The 23,074-nt window shown below is 40.4% G+C and overlaps 2 protein-coding genes across 2 annotated transcripts in view; one reads left to right on the top strand and one right to left on the bottom strand.

Moving 5' to 3' along the window:
• mybpc3 (myosin binding protein C3) overlaps positions 1-6,068 on the top strand; it is a 48,937-nt gene extending 42,869 nt beyond the window's left edge. Inside the window, exons 31-34 of the mRNA XM_034680301.1 lie at positions 1,816-1,975; positions 2,800-2,936; positions 3,417-3,603; positions 5,682-6,068. Coding sequence (XP_034536192.1) covers positions 1,816-1,975; positions 2,800-2,936; positions 3,417-3,603; positions 5,682-5,722 — 525 coding nt within the window. The 3' untranslated portion in view covers positions 5,723-6,068. The remainder of the gene's footprint in view (positions 1-1,815; positions 1,976-2,799; positions 2,937-3,416; positions 3,604-5,681) is intronic.
• A 4,909-nt stretch (positions 6,069-10,977) lies between these two features.
• lgr4 (leucine-rich repeat containing G protein-coupled receptor 4) overlaps positions 10,978-23,074 on the bottom strand; it is a 43,113-nt gene continuing 31,016 nt past the window's right edge. Inside the window, exons 7-18 of the mRNA XM_034679703.1 lie at positions 22,715-22,783; positions 21,860-21,931; positions 21,547-21,618; positions 21,394-21,462; positions 21,239-21,310; positions 20,947-21,012; positions 19,463-19,534; positions 19,297-19,368; positions 19,088-19,213; positions 18,099-18,196; positions 15,703-15,753; positions 10,978-15,598 (exon numbers count right to left, since the gene is read on the bottom strand). Of these exons, the coding sequence (XP_034535594.1) occupies positions 14,193-15,598; positions 15,703-15,753; positions 18,099-18,196; positions 19,088-19,213; positions 19,297-19,368; positions 19,463-19,534; positions 20,947-21,012; positions 21,239-21,310; positions 21,394-21,462; positions 21,547-21,618; positions 21,860-21,931; positions 22,715-22,783 (2,245 nt within the window). The 3' untranslated portion in view covers positions 10,978-14,192. The remainder of the gene's footprint in view (positions 15,599-15,702; positions 15,754-18,098; positions 18,197-19,087; positions 19,214-19,296; positions 19,369-19,462; positions 19,535-20,946; positions 21,013-21,238; positions 21,311-21,393; positions 21,463-21,546; positions 21,619-21,859; positions 21,932-22,714; positions 22,784-23,074) is intronic.

The raw sequence follows: 23,074 nt of genomic DNA, 5'->3' as shown, positions 1-23,074 counted from the left end.
AAAGACAGAGTCAGATTGGCTTTTAGTGCGAGTGTTAGTATGTTGCACGCCTACATTGCAATAAATGACACACGCCCTGCAGTTCAGACTCAATTAGCTGCTAGGACATAAAGATGATTTTAACCAGTATCACAAAAAGTGTATCTAAATCTGACTACCAACCCCAGCTTTAAAGAATTGAAGATATGAGTGAACCGTCTGGACAAAATAAAAAAAAGCATCAAAGTTTTCTGGCTTTATTCATGGATGCAGTTTTTAATTTCAACCCTTATTTATTCATTTATTCATTTATTCATTTATTCATTTATTCATTTATTTATTTATTTATTTATGTATTTATCCATTTACTTATTTAATTGTTTATTTATTTATCCATTTATTTATTTATTTACCTATGTATTAATTGATTTATCCCTGTACTTATTTATTTATTTCTTTAATAAATTATTTATACATTTATTTATTCATTTATACATTTATTAATTTACTTATGTATATCTATATCCATTTATACATTTATTTATTTATACATTTATTTATCTATCCATTTATTTATCAATGTATGCATTTATTTATTCATTTATTTATTTATCTATTTATCCATTTATTAATTTTTCAATTTATAAATGTATCCATTTATTAATTTATACATTTATTAATTCATTAATGTATTAATTAATATATTTATTTATTAATCTTAGAGTGCCTCTACGCTGAGTTTTTTGAACACATTAAACATCAAAGTGAAGGAATAATCTTAAAGAATGAGTTCTTTAGATTTTAATACATTTGGAATAAAAGACAAAAGAAGTCCAAGAAGCAAACTCTATCTGAGACAAAGAGACAGTCAGATTGGCTTTGAGTGTGAATGTTAGCATGTTGCACGCCTACGTTGCAATAAATGACATACGCTCTGCAGTTCAGACTCAATTAGCTGCTAATCCCAGCTAGCAGCTTGCCCACTGTGATCTCTTGGGTCGCCGTTAGCTGGCATGTTGTTAAAGCTTCTAATGTCGTGTTAACTAAATCTGATTTCTACCTCTGACAACCGCCTGAGCCCGGTTTTAAACCTTCTCTTTACATCGAGACAAATGAGTGTGTGAACATGTTGAGGGGATAAAAGCTGCATGGACAGACAGAGATATTCAAGCCTCCCTGGTGTCTCATATACTGTAATCAGCTCCATGGGCCACAAGTGATGCATTATGGGCTGGTTGGCAAGTGCTCCAACTGGCACCATCCTCCAGCTCGAGCTTCCAGGAACAATGTGGAGCAGGAATGTCCTAATCTTATCCCCGCAGCCTTGACCCGGTCCGGATTGTCTGTGCTGTGACGCAGGGCCATTGTTCTGCTGACGGTTCATGTTTCACCATGCTCATTATTAGATCAAATTAATTCTACTCACATCTCTATATGGAGAGAGTGGGGACGCTGATTATCATGTTACCAGAAACATCGGTCTGTGTACCTGTGAGATGTCAGACAACTGATGACAGATATAAAAGTGCTGAGGGCACAAGTCTGTAATCCTGTTTCATTCATGGAGCGAAATAATCGACTTTGTTAGATGTTCCACATGTTCTTCAGTTTCACATTCATAATGAAGATATTTGTGAAATCAAATCAGTGATGTCACCAGGTATTTATATTTTTGAGACCTGCTGCTCCCTCTAAAGAGCACACAGTCACAGCATTTCTTTACATCATGTTGTTTTTCATCTCTCCTCCTCTCTTGTTTTTATTTATTTATTGTTCAAAGTTAAACATTTGTTGGATTATAAATACTGAATCTACTTCTCTGTGTGTCATATGAAGGAGTGGTACACAGTCTTGGATCATTACAGGCGAACAAACTGCGTGGTGTCTGACCTCATCATGGGGAATGAGTATGTCTTCAGAGCCGTCGCCATCAACCTGGTGGGCCTCAGCCCCGACCCCTGCGTCACCAAAGACAGCGCCTACATCCAGAAAACAGGTGGGAGGGCAAAGAGAGATTACTTACATGATTTATCTTTCCTATCATTCTTGGTTTTGTATCTTGCTTTTTTGTGTTATTGTTGTGATTATGGTTTTTAAATTTTGCCTTGGATTTTTGATTACATAAATTGTGTGTGGATTGTATACATTTGCATGAGTGGACCCCAGGAAGAGTAAATTCTACCTTGGTAGTAACTAATTGGGATCCAAAAAAAAAAAATATGAATAAAAAAAAATAAAATAATAATAATAGATAAATAAACAATAAATGAATCAAAAAATAAATAAATAAATAAGTAAATAGATAAATAATAATACAAATAAATAAGTAATAATTGAATAAATAATAATTGAGTAAATAGTTAAATAAATGATGAATAAATACATATTTAAAAATAAAGTATAAATAAATAGATACGTGATAATATAAATAAATAAGCAGTAATTGAATAAATAATATTTGAATTAATAATTAAATAAATGATAAATAAATAAATAAATAAATAGATAAATATTGTTTTTAGTATAAATAAATAGAGGAATAGATACATAAGTCATTAAAAGTAATAAATAGATGAATAAATAAATAATGAATTGATTCAAAAACAAATGAATACTTAAATAAAATAAATTATTTGAAAAAGAACTGAATAAATAAATGATAAATCAATGAATAAAACAGGTGGGCTCTAACTGCACATGTTTAATCAATACAGCCAGTAACAGTCCTGATTGTATTTCCTAAGAGTTCAGATATTGTAAATGAAATCAGTAAAGTTGCCTTAATGCAGAAAAGGAGTAATCATGTCTCTGTCTCCCAAGGTATCGCCTACAAGCCGCCAAACCACAAAGACCACGACTTCTCAGAGGCTCCAAAGTTCACTCATCCTCTGGTGAACCGGTCCATCATCGCGGGATACAATACCACGCTCACCTGCTCAGTCAGAGGCATACCAAAGGTCAGTGCTATAAGTGGGTGATAATAGTGGCCAACAACGCAGACAGGAATATGATGAGGTTTTATTTACTGAGATTATTTGTACTATCCGTTTTTTCCAGACCTTTAAAGCATGAAACATTTTTTCATTTTAAGGATATTTGATCTGAAACAACCTAAAAATAAGATAAGAGAGAAAGTCCTCCAAAGAGTCCCACACACACACACACACACACACACACACACACACACACACACACACACACACACACACACACACACACACACACACACACACACACACACACACACACACACACACACACACACACACACACACACACACTCACTCACTCACACCCCAGCCTCTTCATGCAGACATTCGGGGATTAGTAGTGAGTAATAAACACTCAGTCCTCAGTGAAAGAGTATCCAGTTGATAAATGCAGCCCTCTTGATTGTTATTGATGACATACTGAGAGACTTTGTCCTGCCTTGTTAGCCCAAAGTGACCTGGTACAAGAACAAGATGGACATCTCCAACGAAGCCAAGTTTCGCATGCTTAGCAAACAGGGAATCCTGACGCTGGAGATCCGTAAACCCTGTCTGTTCGACGGAGGAGTGTACATGTGCAAAGCCGTCAACGCCAGCGGAGAGGACATCGTGGAGTGTAAGCTGGAGGTCCGCCGTAAGTATCCCGCAGACACTCCAGTCTTTGCCCTTCTATTCATAACAAAAGGTTAGTATAGTTAGACCAGCTCTTAGTTATGTTGCTATAGGCTTAGACTACCGGGGGAACTGACACACTGGGATCCTTTCTCCCCACTGTCTGCCTGTCTCTTACTTTAACTCTCCCTATCCCATTAAAGTTACTAACCATAGACCTTTCTGGGGTCCCTGAACTCCCTTGTCTCGTAGGTTCCTCTGGATCTCTGCCGTAGACTGCTGCTAAAACTACTACTATCCGTCTCACCACTATCATCTCTCTCTCTTCATCTCCCTCTATCCCTCTCTCCAACTCGGTCTCAGTAGATGTGTGTCTAACACGAGTCTGGTCCTGCTGGAGGTTTCTGCCTGTTAAAGGAAGTTTGTCCTTGCCACTGTAACTTGCTAAATGCTGCAAAGTGCTCTGCTCATGGTGGATTAAGAGGAGATCAGACTGAGTCCTGTCTGTAAGATGGGACTGGATCTTATCCTGTCTTGATGTTGGGTCTTTGTTAATAATAGAACATAGAGTACGGACTAGACCTGCTCAGTTTAGAAAGAGTCTGAGGATAACGTTTGTTCTGATTTTGCGCTTTATAAATAAAGATTGATTGATTGATTACTATTAAAGTTCACATCAATAGAACTAAAACGCTCTTCGACCTCATCAGCTCTTTCCAATCTAGCTCCTTAAAGAATAAGATCCTGTTAAAAATAAGAGTCTTCATCAGCATTAGGTCACAGCTGTTATATAAACTAGAAGTAGTATCTATAGAAACAGCAAACTTGTCAATGTAATCACAAGTTTGTTTTCAGGTTTAAAAAGATCTTTAAGTCCTGATCCCTGAGTGTCTCCCTCCCTCGTTTAACTCTTAGCCTCCATCGGCGATGTTTTGTCCCGTCATGCTTCAAACCACCCTCTGATCCCGAGGTAACACGCGACTCCACCCCACACACTGATAAATGCTTTACACAGATTTGCCAAATCATCTGAGCTTAAGGACAATTATCTCATGTACACAATAACCACCTCGTGTTTCCCTCGACATATCCACTCTCAGAGAAACTTTAAGGGCTTAAATGTTCGACGTGTAAATGGATGGGTTTTATAAAGGAGCTGTAATCAATATGTCAGATTGCACAAAGGATCTCATAAATACTTGTTGACTATTAGAGATGTCATTCACGGTGATGAAGCTGCACACGATGTGACCCTGCAGCTCCCCTCAGCTCTGCAGACTGTTTGCTGCCTTTCAGCACCTTGTTCTAGTCTCTGCTGGGACCGTGTTGAAAAGACAGGACTCAGTCTGATCTCACCTTAATCCACCATGAGCAGAGCACTTTGCAGCATTTAGCAAGTTACAGTGGCAAGGACAAACTTCCTTTAACAGGCAGAAACCTCCAGCAGGACCAGACTCATGTTAGACACACATCTGCTGAGACTGAGTTGGGGTTGGAGAGAGGGATGGAGGAAGTTAGAGAGAGATGATAGTGGTGAAACTAATAGTAGTAGTTGTAGCAGCTGAAGTCTGGCACGTCTACGGCAGAGATCCAGAGGAACCTACGAGACAAGGGAGCTCAGGGACTCCAGAATGACCTATAGTTAGTAACTTTAATGGGACAGGGAGAGTTAAAGTAAGAGACAGGCAGAGAGAGGGAAAGACAGGATCCCAGTGTGTCAGTTCCTCCAGCAGTCTAAACCTATAGCAGCATAACTAAGGGCTGGTCCAAGCCTGAGCAAGCTCTAACTATAAGCTTTATCGAAAAGGAAAGTAGAGAGATTGTCTGCCTCCCGGACTCTGACTGGTAGATGATTCCAAAGGAGCGGTGCCTGATGACTGAAGGCTCCACCTCCCATACTATTCTTAGTACTTTAGGTACGATGAGCAGGCCTGCGTATTGGGAGTGTAGTATTCTAGAGCGGTAATAGGGCACTATGAGCTCTTTAAGATACTTTTACAGCTTTGCAGGTCAGAAGAAGGATTTTAAATTCTACTTTCGACTTTGTTGAACCAACTGATCGTGATTTCTGTCTTGACTTTTGTGTTTCCTGGCTTGCAGCTCAAATTGCCAAAGAAGAAAAGAAAGACGATAAGAAGTGAGAGGTTCAAGCCACAGAGTGGAGTGAAGAAGATTTGTCCCCAGCAGCTTCTGCATGTCGACTGTTTGCTGTCAGTACAAAGTCTTCACCTGCAACTCAAACTGTGTTTAGCTCACATTGTTGTATTTCTTTTAGCACCATTTTTCCTCCTGCAGAATCCAGGATGATATTTCAGCATCGTGTATATCACTGGATTACTAAAGTGACTGTGGCGTATGCTTGAAGTTGCTGTTAGGGAAATATTTATTTAATTAGGTATCAATTAAAAGGAATAATTCAATCCCTCTGTACTACATCTGAATGTAATGGATTATAATGTCAAGTAAAGTCAAAGAAAGTGAAAGTCATTCATTGTTTTGGTCCTGCTTCTCACTCACTCAGCATCTACAGTGATAAACGCACAAGTAGACGGCAGCTTGTGAGACTCCATCACAAAAGATGTAGCCCATGGTATCCAGAATACGAAGAAAGAGTTACGGCTGATACTCAGAAGTCCAGAGGAGTGGAAGAGAGTTGTCAAGGGTTTAGTTTTATTGTAACAAAGCCTCTCTGAAACCCGAGGTGTGAGGCATGCGTCTAATGTGAACGCCACAGAGGGATGTGTGTGAAGGGCTGGAATAGCTGGGATGTCCTTTTACCACAGAGGAGGAGGAACAGAGCGGGAGCTGCTGTAACATCACACCACCGCCCATCCTTTGATGCCTCTAATGTAAATATTTCCTGTGCCCTCTTAACGTACAGCTGCAGCAGATCAGGGGGAGCCTTGTTCCCCCCTGTATTAACACACATGGTGAACGTCCAACAGATCTTCATTTGAGTCCAGTGTTGTGACACAAGGTTGTACGAAAATCCACAAATTACAAGTAGAGTCCTCAAGGTTCAAAGCTATGTAGCCTTCTCGTGTTTCATGTCTGTTTCTTTAAACATCACAGAAGTCATTTCTCACTCATCATGAAGTTACAGCTCAGGAGATGAGTGACAGGAGCCAGCAGTGTGAACAACATGACTCCAGTACAGAGGGGAAAGAGAACTCCACTGAATGGCTCAAATGGTCTTTTACAGGCCACACTTTGACTGCTTCATCCAGTTCATACACCATAGTAGAAAATGGTCAGATGAGCACCAAGATGACTATGATATATTGTCAGGTAACAGACAATTTCAGTTAATCTTTTAAGAAAATGAGAAAATACAGTATTTCACAAAATAAGGTCAAGCTCAACTCCATGGTGGCCGTTGAGGTTAAGTCAGGTGATCAACAAAGTTCAATGATTTATCCTCTGGGACAGGAGCAAATCAAATACCAGGGCTGTACAAGCGGCAACCTCTGCAACATGACATGAAACCAATGCAGAAGTTTTAAAAACTGCAGTTCCTCAAGTGTCCACTTGAGACTGGCTCCGGAAGAACTGGAAACAACATACACACCCATTCTAAATAGACGATCTTTACAGCAGAAATAAACATGTTTACAGGCTGGTACAAAAAACAGTTTTGGACTGGATAGCTAATCCCATAGGAAAAGAAATTTAGAGAGGAGATCTCAAAAGTGTTTCATTTATGTCTCCTAGACAACAATGAGATCTGTTTGAAAGCAAAATGAGACTATAGGTTATGTCTCCTGTTTCTGAAATGATTCTCAGGTATTTCTCAAGTGTTGTGACTCCTTTTGAGCTCAGGTGGAGAAATCAGGGAACTCTCTCAATTGTCTCAATCTAACCTCATCCATTTGTTTTTGTCAGACTCAGTTTTGTGTCTCAAGTTGAGCTCAGATGGAGCAAAGAAAGAACCTGAGCTCATCTTTTCATGAACATTTACAGTGCCCTGCAAAATTAAGATTTCAATGTAATTGTCCACAAACTTACAATTCTCATTAAAACATTTAAACCACTTGCAAGATCAGATATTTAGATGTCAAATGATCTCTTCTTTGACTTCACAATATGGTCCTTCCTTTACAAGTCTGTTTGGAACAAAACAACTTCACAAAGATTTAGTGTCTTTGAGAGAAATTGCAAAAGATAGAGATTTCATATCTCCAGGTATGACAGATGATTTATTTAAAATATGGGCCGCAAAAGGGCTGACCAGATTTAGCCAGATTATTACAATTAAAGGGGTGGACTCTTTTGGGCGCTGGTGGCCTAGCGGTCTAAGCGCCCCACATACAGAGGCTACAGTCCTCGTTGCAGGGGTCGCTGGTTCAATTCCCGGCTGGTCAACCATTTCCTGCATGTCTTCCCCCTCTCACTACTCCCCACATTCCCTGTCTCTCTTCAGCTGTCCTGTCAAATAAAGGCCAAAAAATTATTTTAAAAAAGAGAGGAAAATTAGCCATTAATGAGATCTCTCATTTAGGGCTCAAGTAAGACTCATGTCATGGTCTCAACTATTTCTCCTAGTGAATTTTAGGAGAAACTAATGAGAAACCAATGAGAACTATTTGAAACTTGAATGAGGCTGAAGTGAGAATCTCAATTTTGTCTCCGGAGACTTAGAAGAGAAAGCCTTGAGCAGTAAAACTTTCCTCTGGGATTTCTCTATCGGGACACACTGTACGGGGGATGATTTTTTCACAACATGACAGTTTAGAAGATATTAAGATTACGAGTTTTGCCCATTTAAGGACACGACTGACTTGACTGACAGGTGAGAACACTGTAGCTATAAGCAAGGAGGCTCAAAGCCCGCCTCTCTACCTCACACTAGCTCGACAGGAGTTAGGGTTAGTTCAGCATTTCCAATATGGCACCTGCCGACGATTGGCTTCAGGAACAGATGGGTGACGTCACATATACTACGAGCGTTTATTATGCAGTCTATGGTTGCAACAGGCAGCTAGTAGTTTTATTTTGCTTGTCAGTGTAGAACAAATCTTTCTGTTAGTAATTCAATTATTACTTTGGACATACATCTTTAACTTCTTGTAGAGTCCTTCAAGACCATCCTAGGGTTATGACAAACACACAGACTGTCTTGCTTTTGTATCTTAAACAGCTTTAAATCACATTTTCAGAGCAGAAATTAAACACATTATCTTTGTCCCAGAGGATGGACCCTCTGTTGTTGTGTTGTTGTCCAGTGTTAGGAAAAAGGGATACCTAAAGCCTCCTCTTCTTTCCTTTTCTTTATTTTTGTTGGACTGGTTCTCATGTGGGAAATTGGGATTGGGTTTGTCACTGGTTTGTCCGACGCTGTGAAACGCACCCATGAAAGGGCTTGTTTGACGTCATCTGATTGAAGTGATGAGCCGCAGCTGGGAAGCGAAGAGGACGCCAAGTCATCAAGACGGGACTCAACCAGAGACGAACACAAACCTTCGGAGAACCAACAGCACCTTTTTAAAGACCTACCCCAACCAAACTATTAAACTCAGAAGAAGACGGTTGGGCTCACCCCTCGCCACCCACGTCGACCAGTATGTTCCCCGGTAGACCGGCGCAGGTGAGCGGACCCCTTTTCAGTTTTCCCCTACTGAGAACCAGTCCTATCTTTCACTCTCGTTTGGTCACTGTTCATGTTAGGGCTTTTATTCGGTGGCCCTGAAGGACAAAACAAATTTACAAAAGATGGAACACTTTCACAAAGTTGGAGAAAAATTTACATTTTGGAAATAAATTTACATTTTGGAAATAAATTTACATTTAAGAAAACAAATGTACAAAATTAAAAAACACTTTCACAAGCAGTGAGACAATTTTACCATTCCTGAAACAAATTTACATTCATTTTTAATGGAAAGGGAATCCGCCTAATACCAGAAGTGATCTGCGAGTGATCGAGTGAGGGGTCATTTAGTTTGTTTGGATGGAGAGAAACCAAGCGGCAACCTCCGGTCTAAAATTATGAGTCAATGCGGAAGTGTTAAAAGCTGCAGTTCATCGAGGATCCGCTTGAGGCTGGCTCCGGAAGTACCGGAAGTCACATACACATGAATGGGGAAAAGACGATCTTTGCAGCATTAATAAACATGTTTACAGCCTGGTACAAAAGATGAGTGTAGTCTGAATAGCTAATTTCTCGACGTCCTCTCACTGTGAGGGGGGTGAATTTTTTCTAACGCGGCAATTTCGAAGATATTGAGATTACCAGTCTTCCAATGAGAGGCACAGCTGACTGTGGGAACACTGCAGCTGTTGGCTAGGAGGCTCAAAGCCCGCCTCTTTACGTCACACTGGCTCGACAGAAGCAATATGGCTGCCGCAGCCGATTGGTCTCAAAACAGCTCTTCAGAAACAGATGGGTGACGTCACGGATACTACGTCCATATTTTATACAGTCTATGAGAGAAACCTAACAGAGCGACGTTTGGTACTGGTACTCTGTTTTGTACCGGATCACTTCCGGTGATTGGTACATTCCTTTTCCATTAAAAATGAATGTAAATTTGTTTCAGGAATGGTAAAAGTGTTACGCCGTTTGCAAAATTGTCTCACTGCTTGTAAATGTGCTTTTTTGATTTTGTAAATTTCTTTTCTGAAATGTAAATTTGTCTCCAACTTTGTAAAAGTGTTTCATCTTTTGTAAATTTGTTTTGTCCCTTCAGGGCCACCGTACTTTTAGGTGGCATTCATACCTCTACTCGGGGAAGTCCGTAACACCAGTTATATTAAGATGATTGAACATGAAGTTTTTAATTCCTCATCTCCTTTTTGCACACTGGGATCAAGCAGAAGTATTCACACACAAAGATAAAAAGTTTATGTTTTTCCAATTTTATTCATTCACAATTAACAGAATTATTTTCTCCAATAGACCAACTTGGGAAGATCTCACATGGAAAAACTACAAATAAAGTTTTAATTTGCATTGACGTGAGATTCAGTTTATAATAATCTGTATTATTCTGACAGTTTGTATCTATAAAAAAATAAAACAAAAATGTAATAGTTTATAGTTTGGTTAAAAAAATCACAGTATACAGTACATAGATTCCTCCCACAATTTGTACGTATCTAAAATGATGATGTACAACACGTGTCGACATGAAGCCCAGAAGGCGAACAGAGAATACCACCAAAGAAGAACAGACGTTTCTTTTACAAAGCACTGCTGGCAGCCACTACAGTAGAGGAGGTAGCTTCCTTAGTTAGCATCCCATTCTTGATTACTTTATCTTTTCAAATAATTTACATAAAAATACAAAAAAACCAACAACCAAACTAAAAAAAAGGTTTGTACATTATAACCAGAATGGACAAAACAATCAACGGACATTTTGGTTGGTGCAAGAGTTTACACACCCAGTCGACACGATTTCAAAATGAAAAACTCTGGATTAAATTTAATGTTGCATTAGAAGGAGACATGAACATCTCGTTGGTGGCAGAAAACTTTTTCCCTACGTTGGCTAAATTCCTGAGCGCTCACATGACACGCACTTGTGGATACATGCTCCGAGGGTGTATCCGCCTTAATGTGTACAGTCATGCTCCATCACACCAAACATCAGTCAATCCTCCGTCACACACACACACACTCTCACACAGCTCAGTTGTCAGGGTGAAAACAGATCTACATACATGTCATTTTTAAAATACAATAATGATCTGAACATACAGTCAGTGTTGGAAACGCACAGGAGGCGGGGGAATGAAAGACGACTCTTATTCTCAGGCCTTATTTTCTGGTTTTGTCCCATTAAGCCTGTTTATCTGGTCAAACTTGGACCAGTTACGTCTTTACGACTCCTCGTTACAGCGAGCACACACACTTAACAAAAATAATCCGTTCACTGAAAATACACCTTCCACTTTTTCCTCTTTGAATTCTGCCGCAGAATAATAATTACCTCCTTTTCCTATACAATGGTCCAGTTCATGCTTTTTTGGCATAGCGTGTTCACTTTCTGTTGACTCAGCTGGCTGCCAGTCTAGTGCTGCATTCAAGTCATGTTGGAAGAAGTGGAGGAGAGGGATTACATTCAGGTGTTTAACTTGGACGGTAGTAGTGTGTTTAACTTGTTGCTCACAAGCTACATTTTGTTTAAAGATAAGTTGTAAATCTGAAAGAAACAAGCTCGGCTATCACTCTTCTCATAAGTTAAACTTGAGTTGATTGAGACAGATTGGATTGGAGGTTTGCTGCTTGTTTAACTAATAGAAAAAAATACAGAGAAGAAATGTGGCGTCTGTTTCTGTGCACTCAACATAGATAGACAGCCTGCAGGACGTTAGCTTAGCTCCTTTTGGCTTAGTTAGTCAGAAGATAACAAATCAAACACAAACATGTGCACAGACTGATAGTTTTAATTTTGCCTTTAGCATCACATTTAGGAGTCGGAAATGTGATGATTTTTACCGGACTTCCTCCAAAGAGAGCAAATTATCTTATTAACCTACATTTTGATTTATTTCTTAAAACAGTACTAACAAATTAAAGCTAGGGTTGGTAGTCACGGAAAACTAGCATGTATTTGAATGTAGCATTTCCTCAGGACTCTGTCTAACCCCTCCCCCCCTCCCCTCGGAGCTCCTCCAAAACGACGCCTTTGCTCACATACACAAGCACCGCTGATTCACGACCATATGATGGTGACTGATTCAAAACCGGTCCACAGCACATTGTTTGTGTTTTGCACTACGTCAACTCATGTCTCACTCAGCGGTAAGAAAACACCAAAACATTATGAAAGTTAAAAACACAAACAAACATGAAATGTACGCGCAGGAGGCGGGCAGAACGGCAGGACGGGATTTGATTAGTTTCATTATTTGGCTCCTGATGGCTGGGATTGGTTGGTGTTTTCCCAGGTTTACTCCGGCTGTAGATAGCGGCTTTTTTTGCTCTTTTTTAAGAACACATTATGTATTGTTTGTCATCGGGACATAAAGATAATTTTAACCAGTATAACAAAAAGTGTATCTAAATCTGACTACCAACCCCAGCTTTAAATCATAAAAAGCCTGTTTTTATTTATACAGCTGTCTAAATTTCAAGTTTAAGCTAAAAAAAAGTAGTTTCTAATGCAGCAATGCGTCAAACACAAGTGGCAACCTCCAGTCTTAAAATATAAAGCGAATGCAGAAGTGCTAAAAACTGCAGTTCATGGAGCGTCCACTTGAGGCTGGCTGCAGAAACACCAGACACCACATACACACACATTCAAAGAAGACGATCTTTACAGCAGAAATAAACATGTTTACAGCCTGGTTCAAAAAACGGCTTCGGTCTGAGGAGCTCATTTCTCTGTACTCAATTTTTGAAGATATTAAACTACCTGTTTTGTCCAAATAAGGGCATGGCTGACTTGATTGACAGGAGGGCACCCTGTAGCTGTTAGCGAAAAGGCTAAAGGCCCGCCTCTTTACCTCACACTCACTCGGACGAAGTTAGGTTGAGTTCAGCATTTCCAATATGGCTCCCACCGATGATTGGCTTCTAAACAGGGCTTCAGAAACAGATGGGTGACGCCCATCTACAACGGCCATTTATTACACAGTCTATGGTCATCTGAGTGTCACTGGATTGAATACTAAGTACTTGTTTGTTGTGTTTGATTCGTCTGGACTGAGGACAGTAAGAGTGTGTAGCTCTGCATTAAGAAGTAAAGTTTGATCCACATCAAAACACAGAAAATAAGGCCCAGATTTAAAAATAACTGGAGTCATCAATCAAGTAATAGATTCATAGAACAAGGAGTTAAACCTGTATGTGTACCGTCATGTTAGAGAGAACAACAGTCAGAGAGCTGCTGCTGTTTGTATCAATGTTTTGGTTATCATGTGTATCCATCATTCAAAAGCCTCCTGTCACACACCTGAAGTCATCTCCACTCCTGCAGCTCCAACAATAAATAAAGTCTTTCACCACCACCGAGCATAGCTTCTGCTAAACAGTGATATCTGCTACTTTGATCACATTCTTAGTCTTAAAGCACAGAAGTGTTTATATTAGACTGACATTTACTCAAACCATTCTCACACGGGAGATAAGGAGAAGAAGTTTGCTGCTGTTAGAGTATCCCTCCTCCACCTGAAAGTTACATTCACACAGAGCAGTCGAGGATGATTATTTCATGTGCTACATCATGTAAAAAAAGAAAAGAAAAAGAAACTAGTATAAAATCAACAGTTGCTGTGGGGAAGTTAAAAACATTTAAACAATGTATAACAATTAGAAATTAAAGCTTATGAGATCAGGTAAAACAGAGGAATCACAAACATACATCGTGGCTCGCAACATTGTGATATCCTTTCCAAAGCTAAAGGCAGGCACTGCTGGCAAACTCTCTCTCTCTGCAGGATCCTTTATCGAGCAGTTTGGAGTCAGAGCACGTGGAAATCGTCTCAAAGTTTAAACAGCATACTGAGTTCCCTTTAATGACGTGTTGCATCTCTGTGAACAGCAAATACAAACATAAGTGCTCTCTGAACGTCTGAGCGGGGTGAGCGGCACATTCGCCCAGTCTGTATAAAAGTGTTTGATATTCTTGTAGCATCAAGATTCACATGTGGCGCTCTGCCGCGTCCTTAGTCTTTGACTCGAGGTATGTTGTATGAGTAGTGTACCAGAGGGAGTCCTCTGCTCTGACAGAAGCAGGCCCTGCCACAGGCCTGGACCTGGTCTGAGCTGTCCGACACAAACGAGTCTCCTTCGTCTGCGTACTCGGACTGAGCCGAGGGCGTACCGCTGTCTGCCCAAAACCCCTCAGTGCGCTGGCACAGAGCGGCTCCGGCCAGGAGGGTGGGACAGCTGTGAGACTTCACCAAGTGTCTACAGACCGGAGAGGACGAGGGGGACGAGCAGGTCTTGGCACGCAGCGCTGCTTCGCACTGCTCGCATACAACTGTTTCTCCACAAAGCTGTGTATACATCCCGCAGTCAAAGCCCAGGTGTGTGGAGGAGCCTCCGTCTGTGAGCTCTGATCCTCCACTGCCGTCATCTCTGTGACTTTCAGCACCAGCCTTCACCTCCCTGCTCAACCCTCCACGTCCACGTAGTCTCAACCAGTCCTCCCTGAAGGCGGGGCTGAAGAACACGTACAGCACCGGATTCAGGCACGCAGGCAGCGGAAAGAATATGAGGGTGACGGACTTGGCGATCTCTGGACCCCCTGCTGTGTAACCAGTCAGAAGAGGAGCAAAGGAGAAAGCTGCCACCGGGCAGAAGAAGATGCAGTTAGTGAAGATGAGCCAGGCCACATGTCGCAGGGCGCCCGTCTGCTCTGGGTCTACCAGCTCCATCCTGCCCAGGTAGCAGTAGAGCTGCGTGTACACGGCTGCAGTGAACAGGTAAGCCAACGCATTGAGCAGCACAAGAGCAACTGTGACGCTCAGGGCCGGACTCTCACCCCCAGCCAGCGGCAGACAGAGAGGAGAAGTGGACTGGTCGCTGGAGGTCAGGAGAGCCAGGCAGGCTCCAGCAGCAGCCAGCAGCCCGAGCACTCCCGCGGCCAGACTGAAGCGCCGGTCTCCTCTCCAGCATCCGCGTTGGCTGCCACCGCTCCTCCTGGGTGACATCACTTTCCTGAGTATCGTCCGCACAGCCACGCTGCGCTCCACTGCAGCCAGCGACAACAGTAAAACCGCCCACTCTGAAGAGAAGACGGCCAATGCTCCCGTGATCCGACAGCCGGGTCCCATCTCCCACCACACGCCAAACTCTGCAAAAGAGCCCCAGGTAGCAACATCCAGCACGGTCAGCACGCCAACATACATGCCTGTGAGCAGGTTAGCCAGAGCCAGCAGACCCATCAGCAGCCGGGCCGGAGAGAGAGGCGGGCTGTAGGAGTGGGAGTGGCCTGCAGCCTGATGAGAGGGGGAGAAGGTGACCACCAGCACCAGGCTGTTGAAGACCAGAGACACCAGGCAGATGAACCAGACCGTCAGACGGATCATCCAGTTCCCCAGTAGATGTTCACACGGCTTGAAGGCCCCTGGAGGAGGAAACAGTGAGTGTGTTTTAGAGGAAATTTAAACTCTCCTTTAAAAGTCAACAAGAGCACAATGTTAAAGACTTGAAGGGCTGTTTGATGCTCACCTGGTGAAGGGGAGCAATGCATGATCATTGAGATTCTTTCAACATCCTCCCCTGAAATACAAATAATACAAATAAATAAATATATAAATTATGAAAAACACATATGAGAAAAACAAAGGATAAAAATGTGATGTTTAAATTGTGACCTGCCAAAGGACTGCAGGTGTATATCAGCTTTAAGCTAACTCTGGTACAATGCATCACATGGTAACATTTATGTTTAATAAGTCACTCTCTGGTCACTTTAATGGTGCCTTTATAAATAAATATAGAAATTAATTAATTAATTAATAAAAAAAAAAAATTAAACTAAATAAACTAAACAAAATAAAATAAAATACATTAAAAAAAATGTAAATGTAAGTGAATTAAAATAATATGAATGAAATAAAAAATTGAGGCCTTGAAAAATGAAGCAATTAAGTGCATAATAAAGGCGTATGTAAACAACTGCTTTTGTTGACTGAAATCATGCTAACATGAGACCGGAAAAATGTAAAGGTAACTAATTTTACTGTGTACTTTGACAGTTTGACATCCTTCGTACCTGACACTTACTGTATATTCTGATTCAGGGGCTTTGGGTTAAACTAAAATATGCTTGATGATTGTGGATCCTAATTTTAAAAAGCTAAACTAGCCTAAAAAGTCAACATTCATGTTGTGTTAATAAAAAGATAAATCAGGTGTGAAGAGCAGGTAAAGTGGACTCACATTAATCAGCTCATGAGCTAAGAAATCAAAATTCTCTGGGTTTTACTAAAATCTCCACTTTTTCATGCCGAGTGAAGAGGGAAATGTGGGGCACTTTTTAATGTAGTATAGCAAGAATCCTGCACACTGTCCAACTTGCAAATACACATTTTTAACGGGAGCGTCTCGGTACTAGATCTTCATCGGGCGAACATTTTGCTAAGACAGTCAGAACAACTTAAAAAGGGTGTTGGTTAGTGGTGCAACGGATCACCGTTGATCCGTGATCCGTACGGATGCCTCTCCACGGTTCGGCACGGACGTGGTCCGCGGATCGGTTGATGAAAAAAGGTTGCGCGTGTTCACGTGATGACCGCATGTTCAATCCACACTCACTCGTGAAGCGCAGCGGTAGTCATGGCAAGTGAAGGAGCAGAGGAACTTGAAAAACCTCCTGCATCTTGTAAGTCACATTTATGGGAGCATTTTGGTTTCCCAGTGAATGCTGAATGTGCTTGAGCCACGTTATGAAATTCCGTTGCGCACCCACTAGACCAGAGGCCGTCAATACGCGGCCCGCGGACCGCACCCGGCCGTCTATTTGTGGTCCCCGAACTGTTATTCCTTCACTCTGTGTTTTGGTCGGGTCACCCCGTGTTTACTGGGACTTGTCTCCATGTCAACGATACACAGACAGGCTGTTACTGGGTCACTTAGAGTCCAATGCTGCGAGTACAATTTTTAACTTTCACTTTCGTTTTTGGAGCAGTTTGCATGTTGGCACTTTGCCAGCTGTAGGACCCTAGAATAAAACGGTGTGTTCCAAGTTTGCAGCTCAAAGAAAAGTGGAAGGTGAAAATCAGCGATTGAAAGAAGAATAGAGTGAAATTTTAGAAGTTCCTCTGCTCCTTCACTTGCCATGCCATGAAATGCAGTGAAGGCCCACAGATAGGGTGCTTTGCACATGCAGTACATTTTGAGTTGAATGTTGTTTTTATTTAATGGGCAAAGTGTTTTACAAAATAAATGGAGGGACAAAGTTATATTTGTCTTGTCTTCTTTTTTTCTTTTCTTTTTTTTTGCTGATCCGAAAAATGATCCGATCCGTGACTCAAAACCGTGATCCGATCCGAACCGTGAGTTTTTTGATCCGTTGCACCCCTAGTGTTGGTCTAATCGGTATCACAGCATCAGGTGTGGGCTCGTCAACGAAATAGAAAAAAGAGACGACTCTTTAACTAACTGCAGAAATGACAACTAAAAAACACACACAATCAAGCAAAACATTGTCAATTAAACAATTTGAATAAATGAAAACAGAAGTTAACAATAAATGAAAAGTATAAAGTAGGAAATTAATAACTCATCACCCAACTGAGTGTAAAAAAGATCCAAAAACCTTACTCCTCATTATTTTTCATCTTTTTTTCAACTTATTCATTCCCAAAATCTAACAGGTAGAAAAGGTGTAAGCGTACTCGGACTCAAGTAGATGTGTGAAGCCTTTTGCAACATTTATATATAATGCAGTGAAAGATAACGAAGCTGTTCACTGATGCACACAGAAAGAACTCTTCATCAGCAATGGCTGACTGAGTTACTTGAAAAGGCTTTTGCAAAACTCCCAGATTTTTTTTTAAGGCTTCTGTTTTGTAAATAAAATAAAAGTTGCTCTCAAAGAAAAGAATGATGTATTTCTGTACCTGTGGATTTCTTCACATCAGTGTCCTCGGAGGAGCTCATCATCGAGTCACATCCAACGAAAGCGCAGCATTGGTAGGCGTAAGGGACCGAGATGGACCTACAAACAAACAAACAGTAGTTGTTGTGAACATCCTGCGTTGACAACACTGACGCTCCATAATCTGAATTCCATACTGGGCAGATATAAATAACGTATTTGTTTGAAATATTAGACCCTTGTGTGTTTTCCCATGATAATATTTGGATGTTTCCATAGTGTTCGTACAAACTGTTGAGAAAACAGATACGACTGATTTTCTCATCACACGGAGAGAGAAGCTGAAGACAGTGTCTGTGATTCTGCCCGTCTGCCATGTACTGATAATCAGCAGACGGGGAGAGAGAGATGAAGACTGTTTCTGGATATCATCTTACTTTTTTGCCAAATTCAGTTTTGGTCACTTCTTTGTGTGTTTTTATTTTTAGATGTACAAACACTGCATGAGAGGGTTTGTTTGTGATGTGTTTTTAATTTTTATGTATTTCTGTATGGGTCTGTATTTTATTAGATTCTTCTTTTTATCTGTAAAATCAATATTAATAAAGATTTTTAAGATTTTTTTTAAATCTCTTCGATTTTAAAAATCGAAGAGATTCCTTTGAGATTATTTTTTAAGAATTATACTAACTCCAAAAATGGAGGAAGGTGCACTTCCTGGGTTCAAAAAGAAGCACGTGTAAGTTGCTTTTAAGACAGGGACACATGCAGTCACAGTTCTCTTTGAAATAGTTAAAACCCTTTGAGGGTGTCTCAGACTTTTTCTACTTTTTCTATGAATTGATACAAAGTACTTGTTAAATATAGATTTTTGAAAGTAGAAAAGTGACAGAAAATGTCGGGCGATACCGTGCAGCAAAGTTTCATGTCTAGAATAAAATAATTCTACATCCTCTCCCCTCTGTTTGATATAAATGAATACGACAGCAGACAACAAAAGCTCCTCCTCACCTGAGTTTTGGCAGGTTTCTTCCCGTCAGCACATTTTTCATCTGCGGGTTTCCTGAGAGTTTCAACTGACTGAGCGCACTTAGTCCAGCGGTTGGAATCATAGTCAGAGAGTTCATACTCAGGTCTCTAAAAACAAACAAACAAACAAACTTCATTCAGTGTGCTGTTCATGGTGAAAGGTGATGCAATACCACAAAGGTCATACTCACAGGTTGGTGAGCGCGCTGAGGGTGAGGAAAGCGTCTCTGTGGATAACTCTGATTTCATTCCTGCTCAGGTCTCTGTGTAGAATCACAACGCAATGGATTTACAACCCAGGCGCCAAGCATTAGTCTATAAAGCATTCAGAGTAAGACTGAGTGTGTGTGCACTTACAGTAAACGGAGAGCAGACAGGCCTTGGAAAGTGTCCCTGTCAATCTGTTGAATGCGGTTGTGCTGAAAGCTTCTATAGATTGAAGAACAAACATAAAGCAGATTATAAACAGGAAAACATTTACCTTTATTACCTAGCTGTCTCACTGATCATCCGGCTGTGTAAGATGCTTGATTCTGATTGGTCAAAACCTCTTGACGACGGTTATTAACTTTCACTAACAAGAGAAACGCCAGAGGCAAACTGATCACACGTCATGTCAAATCAATCCACAGAAAAGAGTTCAGACACTTTTTTAAAGAAACTTAAACCATGAGCGGTGGTGATGATAGCAGCAGGGTTCAAAGTTGTGACATTTGTTTATTTCTAAAGGTGTGTGAACCGCAGAGCTCAGAGAAGAAGGAGAGCTGAATGAGGACAGTTTCATGTTAAGCCAACCGAAACAGGCAGATAAGAATCCATCGAACCATGGCACGTTCACTGACGTGGAATCACTGGGGCTATTTTTAAAGACTGTAATCATTTTAGATCAATAAAATGATCTTTTAATAAATGTTTTTTAAGTTAAGGGGTCTTGTCTCATCCTGTTGGGATTCTATTTCCCATGACTACCTGCCAACTATACATTATCCCTTACTTAATACACAAGTTATCTAATCTTGTACATCAATAGCCTTATAAGTTATTTCATATTTATCTGAGTTGATTTATGAACAAACTCAGAGTTGTTACACATCTTAAGAAAACAACAACGAAAATCCTTCGAGCAGTGCCTGTGCTCTTAAATTGTGACTTTAAAATGACTTCTGCACTTTATTTTATCAAATTGCTTGTCTTTTATATTTTAATGTTTGTTGTCATTGTTATCTGTCTGTTTTGTTTATTATGACGTGTGTTGCTGCCTCTCTTGGCAAGGTCACCGTTGTGAAAGAGGTCTCGATCTCAATGGGTCTTTTATCTGGTTAAATACTTGTAAACTATCTAGAGGAGACAGACATCGCACACCTGATTGAGGAACCTGGGGATGAATAGATGGCCCTCTGAGATACCCACATTAATGTCAAATGCTCAATACTAGACTGAGATATATCACTTTCAACACTCCCCAACTCAAACTACTGACATAGTACAAGAACTGTTTTCCTTCTTCTTAGCAATTTATTCTATTTTATTTCTATTTCATACATTATTATTTTTATTATGTACTTGTAATTATGTATGGTTATCTTTTATTTATTTATTTGTTTGTGTATGTGGGTACATGTGTATGTATATAATGTGTGTGTGTACATGTGTGGATGTAAGATGTGTTTAGTCCTCTATGTCCTTTCTTAATGCACCTGGGTTTTTTTTGTGTGTGTGTGTTCTGTATACACATATCTGTGAAGATATGTATATGAATGTTTATACATTTATGTCTAAAGTTGTTGAAAATTAATAAAAACAATGTTGGGAGGAAAAAAAACCCAAAAAAAAACACTCACATCTCCTGCAGTCGTGCACAGCCCAGGAGGGAAGGTAGCTCCTCGATCTCGTTGTAGGATAGGTCTCTAAAGGACGACACAGACAGCTTCAATGTTTACTCAACAGAGGCATTTTAGGATGAATTAGCCTGTAAACAACATCTTCAGTGTGGATGGGATTCCACATTCAGTACTTCACAGTGTCTAAACCATATTTCATTAACACCTCCTTCTGTTAAAGGAAGTTTCTAATTAGCTTAAATCTCTTTTGTTTTTTTGAGTGCTACCCCAGGGGGACAGGAAAGTGTCTTACAGCGTCCGAAGCAACTTGAGATCCTCACAGAGATCAGCAGGGATGGACGATATCTTTGTTCCTGACAGGGTCCTGAAAATGAAAAGCACAGTCAGTCACTTCTGAGACAAACAAAAGCACGAACAGGAACAGATGCTGCATCCACGTTCACTCACAGGCTCTCCAGGTTATTAGTCAACGTGAGGATGGGGAAGTCCTGCATCATGCTGGCCCCTCGCAGCATCCTAAAAACACACATGGTATTTAAAGTGAAATCACTGTAATGACCTTTAAAGTTTGATATTTAAAAAAAACACAGTGGGACTTACAGGGAGTGCAGGTCGGACAGATTCTGGAAAGCTGAGGCTCCCACGAAGGACAGAGGGTTGTCGTAGAGATGTCTGTGAGGGCAGCAGGAGCAGAGGGGAAGAGTTCAAACCAAGATCATTTACTATGCGAGAATGGCACCATCTTCTGGACATTCATCTACTGAAGCTTCGCACTAGATCAGCACACAGACTAACTGTGTGTGCTTGTGAAAGAATCTAACAGCACTCTATGTGTGGAAGCATTTGTGCAAATTTGAGTCATTAGTGTGCTATTTTAGTTTCAGAGAGAATCAGTGGGAGGGTTTGACCTTACATGGTTTTCAGCAGGGGGTTGTTTTGGAAGGCTCCTTCTGGTATTGAAGCAATGTCGTTGCTGTGAAAGCCACTGCAGAAAAAAGGTCACAGAGGGAGAGTTAAGACACTTTACTTGACCCGTGAGCAGAACTGCTGAGCAAGTTCAGGAGACGTGCGCAGAAACACAACAACAGAAGATAGATCCTTTTAAAAACAAAACAAAACAAAAAATGCACGTTAACTTTTGAAATCTGCTAAAAAAATCAGGTCTTTAACAATACTTTAGAATTCTGCTCTTCCAGAAAAAGCATTTTGTATTTTTCTTTTCTTTTTTACAGCATTAGTGCCTTTATTTTTCAAAATAAAAGCACAAATGCTAAAACCTGTGCCAGAAAAGTTCAGATATCTCATTTGAATTTATTAAAATCTTGTCCGGATAACAGCTCACATAAATGATTTTATTTTTCAAAATAAAAGTAAAAGTGCTAAAACATGCCGCAATAAAATGTAGTTATCTCATTTGAATGTATTACACCCTTGACTAGATAACAGCTCACATAAATAATGGTTTGTCATGTGTGTCTGACTTAATGAAAAGTGTACATATGTTTAACTTCCAAACTCCACATGATTTATATGTAACAGATGACTTAAAACCCACAAAAATAAGGCACGGCTACAACTGCTTGCCCCATAAATGTGCACAAATAATCTCATAATATTTACTTTATCAGATATTTCTAATTTGAATCCAGTTAAAAAAAACAAAAGCAGGTGTTGACAGTCCCGCTTCATGCTCTGATGACTTCACTGTGTAAGACGTGAGTGTAACATTTTTCTGCACATTGCTGGAGAAGGATGAAGATGTACTCACAGTTCCTTGAGTTTGGGCAGGGCCTGAATTGCTTTGGGAAAAACCATCAGGTTGTTGAAGTTAAGATCTCTGAGATGGGGCAGAGAGACAAACAGGAAGTTGGTGCTATTTCTTGCATTCTGACATAACAAATCCATCCCTCTGGAGCATAATCATTAATGGGATATTTGATGAAGAAAAGCTAGGATTAAGCGTTCTTATAAGGACTTTCCAAGCAGCATGTCACTCTAATAACAACTTACTACAACAAAATGCATGATCAGCAAACTCATTCTTCATCAGCGATATAACCGTAAATCAACTGAACTGTGCAAACATGCAGCATAAACACATAATCAATCGCAGTGACAGATTACAGTA

The sequence above is a fragment of the Notolabrus celidotus genome, chromosome 3 (assembly GCF_009762535.1).
Source record: "Notolabrus celidotus isolate fNotCel1 chromosome 3, fNotCel1.pri, whole genome shotgun sequence".
Taxonomy (NCBI): Eukaryota; Metazoa; Chordata; class Actinopteri; order Labriformes; family Labridae; genus Notolabrus; species Notolabrus celidotus.
This window is presented reverse-complemented; position numbering and strand designations above follow the sequence as displayed.